General features: G+C 41.0%; 1 protein-coding gene across 1 annotated transcript; it reads left to right on the top strand.

The window, feature by feature from the left end:
• The first annotated feature begins 330 nt into the window (after window positions 1-330).
• LOC139708143 (WD repeat-containing protein 25-like) lies at window positions 331-6184 on the top strand. Its single transcript, XM_071620123.1, has 6 exons — window positions 331-410; window positions 1818-2749; window positions 3352-3482; window positions 3985-4155; window positions 4676-4816; window positions 5957-6184. Exons 1-6 carry the CDS (start codon window positions 331-333, stop codon window positions 6182-6184), a joined length of 1683 nt encoding a protein of 560 aa, XP_071476224.1.
• Window positions 6185-7903: the final 1719 nt, after the last annotated feature.

Raw genomic sequence — 7903 nt, forward strand, 5'->3', positions numbered from 1 at the left:
GAGGATTAGGGTGAAGTACCACAGCAACATATCAGTTAAACTGGTGTAAATAATTAATGCCCTGCACAAAGATATGCAAGAAGTGTTTCGTGTATGGAATACAGACTAGTTTCCCGTTTAGACATTACAACCTAACGTTGTGCGTTACAATCACAGAACGCGAACTGTACCGACGTCTGCTGCGAACCCGCCGCCAGTGCGATAGGAACGCTCGACTTACGGTACGGTCTACTGTATACTGGCACTGCTGCTGCTGAATCAGCTGTGTGATAGTGTTCACAAAAACTCTCCTTTTGCGATAGTTGATTGAATTTCATAGTGAAGTCAATGATGGATGCCATTCAAAGTTACGCCAGCTCAGATTCAGGAGGAGAGGATGGACATGGTGATGGAGAACAGCATCGTGATGGGTAGGCTATGATGACGGTTGTGTGCCTGTCTGTGTCGCGCTGTGTAAAACGTGTGGCTCTGACGACAGTACACATTCGTTGTCGTTAGATTGAGGTCAGATGAGAGTTACTGATTTAAAGGGGATGGCTAGTAACTGATCAGTGGGAATCAGTGGAAATGCTGGAGGGTGATTGTTCCAATCCTTGTGGGATTCATTTAAGAGTACATTATATACTTATTGTTGTGTGAAAATTATTTGCTTCAGAATGGTCTCATAGTAATATGCAGTTTAATGTTTCCAGGTTAGCGTGCCTGGTCAGTGACGGGGCATTGATCTGCACATTACTTGAATATGAGACCGTTCTGAAACAAATAATTTTCACACAACAATAGGTATATAATGTACTCTTAAATTAATCCCACAAGGATTGGAACAATCACCCTCCAGCATGCATTCCTACTGATTCCCACTGATCAGTTACTAGCCATCCCCTTTAAGTTATAGCTTGTTGTAGAAATGTACTCAGTCCTGTACTCCCTACAATTACGGAATTAGGGTCCCTAGTCTATGTTCATCGATGTTAGAGGTCTATGAGATTTAAATTAATTAACTCGTTCCTTGTTCCCATACGAGCAACGGGAACCTGTAACGTAATGTATACCAGGTTCCCAAAATGAAGACAAGAGTGCCTGCTTTAGTGGCCTAAATTAGTTTCTTTGTGTTAAAATGCCCAGTAAAGTGGGTTTGATAAAAAGATAAGAGTTTATTCTATCAGCATTTGTTCTCCTTCTGTTTGAAAAATGCGTATTTCACAGTATTATGTAGGCCCTACCTTTTTCCTGATTTAGTTTTTCGCTTTTTCTGTTGTAAACTCGTACAAACATGTTGTATAGCGAACTTGTGAATAGTGAACTGGGTGATGAGTCTGAAGGCACAATATACTTGATTAATTCTGTGAAACAACTTAGCCAGCGGGGGTTGAGGACACCGTGAAATCTCGCTACAGTACTCATTCCAGCTGACTATACTATCTGTAGCTGAATTGTGCAGTGAATGTTTGGTTACTTAAACTTGCAAAAGGCTAATTAAATCGATGTCAAGGAGGGACAGAGCTGATAGTTGGTCAAAACACCACATTCAAGGAGATGGAAGGGAATAGTGTAAGAAAATGTTATAAATTTTATAATAATATGGTGGCGGAGAATGCGTAGAGATTGTCATTGTGCGATTGTTTTGACAGACATCACGTAAACTTATGAATTTCTGTGTGGGGTCTAACGGAATATTGCAAAGAATACCGCAGTGCATGCATTTGTAGTAGATTGCACATTATTAGTGGTACTCAGAATAGTGTTTGGATGTTATGAATGCCTTCATAATCTTATAAGAGTGCTATCATGATAACAATTTAAATTTTATATTTCAGGCAAAAAAGCATTGTGAGGAACCCAAGACAACCAAAGCCAGCAGAGAATTTGGTCAGGGAAAAACCTCATCAAAATCTGCATTCCAAGGCCACAAATGCTGACTTGATTCCTTCTTCAAGGGGGTATGGAACATTTCTGCATCTACAAACACCCAAGACAGCAGATCCAGTGAATAGCAATATCTATGGTAATACATGTGTAAAGAAGCAGAAATACAGAGAGAAATATCATCGGCGAGGAAATCATGGGGATAATATGGCAGCTGTACCTACAAACTTTGATTCAAAGAGGCATCTGCAGCCGCACCAATCACAACACCACTCGCTGGTCAATCAAAGCTCCCACTTGACCCATGACCTAAGTCACAGTAATCGGCATCTTCATGCAGCCGGCAGAGAACAGGGTGTTCAGTTCCAGACATGTGGAAGCCAGCAGGCTGAGCACAGGACAGTTGGTGGTTATGCTCCAGCAGATCATACTAGGCCAGTGAAACGAAAGAAAGAGGTCATGAATTTGAATCCATATGTTCCTAAAAGACTCAGAGCGCATATGGAAGGACAGGAGAGTGGAATCACAGAAGGTGGAGTGGCAAGGGCCAGTGGTGATCTGTTTGAAGTCAATGACCATATCACCTGTCAGGCTGCTAGAGCAAACATATCCAACAAACCTCCAAGGCATGTTCTTCTTGGTTTTAGCTCCCGTAGTGGACCTGTCACCCGCGTTCAATGGAACATCCCAAAGTACAGTCACCTCATGCTCTCTGCTTCGATGGACAAGACTGTTAGGTTGTGGGACTATTTGTCTGAAAAGTGTGTTCAGACACTGCACTGTCATCAGGGAGCAGTGAAAGATGCGCAGTGGAGCACAGATGGCAGGTCAATCTTGAGCTGTGGCTTCGACAAGACTGCTCGGCTGACTGATGCACAAAGTGGTAAGATTTGCTCCAAAAAAAAAATCAAATGAGATCTCATTTTGATACACAACTGCTGTGGCATCATTTTCATTAATTTGAACAGAAGTGAGTTAAGGATACAACTGAAAAAGATGTTTATTTTTGATTGGCCACTTTATTTGCATGCATGCAAGAAATATGCGGTAGTTATGCTAATAGTTCTGTACATCGTTGTTGCTACACTTTGTACTAATGCTAGTGCTCTGATTCTAATCTCTGTACAAAATTCCAATCTGTTTGAAAACTGAAAATTTGTCTGAAAAAATGATACTCAAGTTGGCATTTCTATTTTTACAATGAACAAGCTATCTTTTTTCTTTTTTTTTTGTGCAAAATTAATTACCGGTACATTAATAAAATGCAACCAAACAAACACTGGAAGCAAATCCCTCCATGTAGTTACCGAATCATTTTGATCTCCATGATAGTAATATGAGGACAACTAAATTTGAATATCATCTTTTTCAGGATTTGTGAGGTTTTGTTTTATAAATGAATTTGTTCATTGGTAACATTTCATGGATGGGTAATCACATATTGTGTATGCATGAGAGTCATATTTCTGTATGTCTCTTTTGCAGGCACAAGTTTCCAAGTATTTGACCATTCATCCTATGTCACTTGTGTGAGGTGGAACCCTGCTGATCCTCAGATGTTCATCAGTGGAACTTACAACTCGACCATCTTCAACTGGGACACCAGGACAGGAAAGGTATAGAAATTACACTTTTTTTCCTATTTCTGGAGTGTTTTTTAAGTGCTGCAAATCATCTGTCAGCGAGTACATCATGTAAACAAGAACTGAAAGTCATTACTTGCATTTCTTGTTTACATTTCAGACTTTTACATTTCTTGCGTAAAATGCATTGAAAATTGTTAAAGTGCTAGTGCTTTGACTAATAATGTTGTAATGTCTTATGTACAGGTCTAGCGAATACAATGTACATTGTAACTCCTGGTAAAAGGAAGTCTTATCCAACACCAAGTATTAATGATTCCCTTGATTTCTCTTATGTTGTTCAACAGTTCAGTGTTAATCAGATTATTTGAAGAGATGACCTCAAATGGTATGAGATCAAAATAAATAATTTTTATACATCAATTACATAAAGATGCTGCTGAAATCGCCGAGCACATCATACTTCTATGCAAGCAGGGATTTTGAATGTTTATGTGGTCTTTCACTTCCTTCTCTCTTCTTGTTGCATATTTAGATAGCTCATCAGTACAGTGGTAAGCTGGGCCAGATCCTCTCCGTAGAGTTTATAAACCAGGGGGCAGAGTTTGTCGCTTCTTGTGACACAGTGAGCCAGGACTCGGCCGACAGAACCATTATGGTGTGGGACACCGACACAGGAGCTCTTGTCTCTAATCAGTTGTATCATGTGAGTCTCCATGCAAAATGATAAAAATATAGTATCCACAATATGTATGTCCACTATGTGAAATTACATGTCCAGTTTGCTTCTTGATAACTGCCAGAAGTTTGAGCACGTGGTCACACTACAAACAAGACTACCTATAGTTTTAGTGACATGAAACTACCTGTAGTTTTGGTCTCTGACAGGCATGCTCTGTGCAGGCAAAAACCACATGCCCTTGTTGAATATTAAAAAAAAAAATGCAAATGCACAATTTGTGTAAACAAACATGAATACAGGTAGATCTATTATCACATCACAAACTATTCAAAGTTTTAACCCTGCACAGTCACTCTACACAAAACTATATATAGTTTCACAAGAAGTAAGATAAACTGTCTAGATACATGGTTTCTGTTTGTTTATGCTTGATAGGTAAATGGTAGTAGGATGAACTGAGTGACAATGCTGTTCAACCACTAGTAAAAAATATCATTTTGACCCTGCTGAAGTTTTGGCATATTTCTTTATCTTTTGACTCCAGGAGAAGTACACCTGCACATCTTTCAAGGTTCATCCAACAGAGGGCGTCTTCATGGCACAGTCCAACGCCAACTACCTGGCACTCTTCTCCACCAAGAAGCCTTACCGACTCAACAAGTACCAGCGTTTTGAGGGGCATCAGGTCTGTCAGCTTGGGAGTGATAAAAGGATGATAAAAGCTTAAATTAATTTTTTGAGAAATAAAAGACCCTCAGGCTGTTGATAGAGCTAACAGTCATGAGCAAAGAGCTAGAGAGCCAAGCTGAGCGTGTCAGTGCATGGGCCTTTGAGATCTGCGATTGTGATTATTATTCATGACAGGTAGAGAGCTTGGTCCTGACACCAATCCTACTGAATAGTTCAGTTAGTCACTTCAAACAATGAAACTGCTTAATACCCCATCAGCCATTAGTGCAAAACATGTGCATGGTTGTTTGTTTGTTTGTTGTTTGTGTGTTTGTTTGTTTGTTTGTTTTGGGGGGTGGTGCTTTGCTGATATGTTGTGATTGTTGCTACCACATACTACCAACAAAATTAATAATTCAGAAGGTGCAAGTTTCAGAAATTCAAGTTGATCCCCAAAGGCCCTCTCGCTGGGGGCTCGACTTGTTTCATGTTAGACCCTCTTCTATTTCTAGGGTCTTCTTTAGACTCTAACTTCTGGTTGCGAGATATGTGTGAAAATTTTAACACCACGAAAATTTCCACTTTCACAGTACGGTATGTTTCGAGAGGTAGTGAGAAAGTATGTTTTGGAGTAGGATGAGCTTATGGACACATTGCATTGAATGTGAGCAGCAGGGTAACTTCTCGGTTCTTGACTGCAGAGTAAAACTACCTATCACTCTCATTTCTTGTCCCATGTTCATTCCCTCCCTCCCTTATTTCTCCTTCCTTCCTCATTCTGTCCCTCCTGTCCTTGTTTCATCTCACTTTGTCATTCCTTCCTTCCTCCCTGTCTTCATTTCCTCCCTCTGATGCTCTTTTCTTTTCCCTTCCACATTCCCTCTTTCTCATCCATATATCCCCTCCTTTCCTTGCTCCTCCTCTCCTATCTTTATTCTGCATTCCTACCTTATTCCTTTCCTTATTCCTCTTCCTCATTTTCTCCTCCTTCCCTCATTACCTGTCTTTCATTCTCTTTTTTTCCCTTATCCATTCACACATCATCTTCATATTCTCTCATTCTCATCATATTTTCTTCCTTCCTCATTCACTTCCTTGTTTCATCTCCCTTCCTCATTTCCCTCCTCACTTCATCTCCCTTCTTCCCTCTCTACAGATTGAGGGATACAGCATCGGCTGTGACTTTTCGCCAGATGGCAGCATGGTGGCCAGCGGCAGTGCCGACGGCAAGCTCTATCTCTACAACTACACCACCACCGCCCTGATCCGGGAGCTTGGTCTTGGCAAGGACGGCAGTGCCTGCACCGACGTGGCTTGGCACCCGGTTATGCCCAGCATTGTGGCCGGCTGCACCTGGGGTGGACGAGTGATTGTTTGCCGCTGAAGGGAAACGCAAACTGAGGCAATGGTCACATATGCTGACAAGTGCCTGAATGATGTCAGAACACTGAGAGGTAAAAGATATGCACCTACTGATTTTAACCCATTGAAGACGAGTCCCGTGTTTACTCGAGCATGTGTCTATGGGAAATGAGTGGTGTTGCAAAATCAGCCTGTCCTCAACAGGTTAAGAAGGATTAGTTTGCTAAAAAGTTAGTTCAGTTTGAGAGCATCCAAGATAATTCAGTTACTGTATACACCGAATATTTCGCGAGGGTTTTATTTTCGCGAATTTCGCCAGTCAGGTGCTATTTGCGAAATGAAAGACACGCGAAAATATCAACTCTGATCCCGATGTGAATGTGACGTACGCGTGTACACTTCTCTGTTCAATACAGGCCTCCACGATCGCGAATTTAACCACTCGCGAAATTGTCGGGAAGTCCCGATTCGCAAAAATTTAGACTCGCGAAATATATGGCGTATACAGTATTATAATAATAATGAGTAAAATGAAAAAGAGTGGAATAAATTCTTCCCGGTGCAATTGTGACTGGGTAGATTCACGGTATGAGCTAGTGTGGAATGTATTTAGAAAGACTTTTTTTAGTACAGTTGCACAATCTGTGGTGTTTATGATGTCATTAAAGGGGAAGGCTAGTAACTGATCAGTGGGAATCAGTGGAAATGCTGGGAGATGATTGTTCCAATCCTTCTGGGATTCATTCAAGAGTTCATTGTATATCTATTGTTGTGTGAAAATGATTTGCTTCAGAACGGTCTCGTATTCAAGTAATGTGCAGATTAATGCTCCGTCACTGACCAGGGACGCTAACCTGGAAGCATTAAACTGCACATTATTTGAATATGAGACCGTTCTGAAGCAAATCATTTTCACACAACAATAGATATACAATGAACTCTTGAATGAATCCCATAAGGATTGGAACAATCATCTCCCAGCATTTCGACTGATTCCCACTGATCAGTTACTAGCCTTCCCCTTTAAGTCTACCGTCTACCAGTTCACGAGTCTAGTAGAGAATTGATATTTCTTGATGGTCATGGTGTGATTGATGACATATTTGGTAATGTGGTCAAAACAACCATGTTTTCACAATCAACTTTGTCTAAATTATGTCACATAATATCGCCCATTCAGTTATTCCTTTATTTACAATTTTGTACCTTAAGGCGAGTGTAACCAGCCATATGTACTCTCAATCTGATCAAGCAATTTTGTGTTTAGGAGCATTATGTTTCTTGTCATTACATCATTGCATACCTTGCAGGTGACCGAGTCTCTACAGATACCTGCGTCCAGGACTGTGATTAGATTCAACTACTGGAGTTTGTCCATGTGGGAGCTAGGACACCTACAGATGATGAATGGGCAACCTTGTGCCCAGAGGGAGACTGGTTGGTTACCAGTGGACCCATTGGTCTGACCAAAGTATGATCTTCAACTGAGAAGATGAGCTGGTTTCCAGGAAAAGGCATTAAGCTTGCCGAAGACAGGCAAAATGGTAAATGATCAGGTCACTGGTAGGACGTACAGCAGTTGTGAAAAGTCATGTGGTAATGGTGTAGTCTTCAAAGAGTTAAGCATGTGAACCAACATAGCTGAGAACCTGGTCCCGGTCCCAAATCCAGTGTCTTCTGTAGCTCACTCTAAAATGAGGTCTGACAAAGATCAGTTTAAATACTGCAGCACTCTCCTTTG

Source organism: Diadema antillarum, unplaced genomic scaffold, assembly GCF_040938485.1.
Source record: "Diadema antillarum isolate AM-2024a unplaced genomic scaffold, OU_Dant_1.0 scf00000036, whole genome shotgun sequence".
Taxonomy (NCBI): domain Eukaryota; kingdom Metazoa; phylum Echinodermata; class Echinoidea; order Diadematoida; family Diadematidae; genus Diadema; species Diadema antillarum.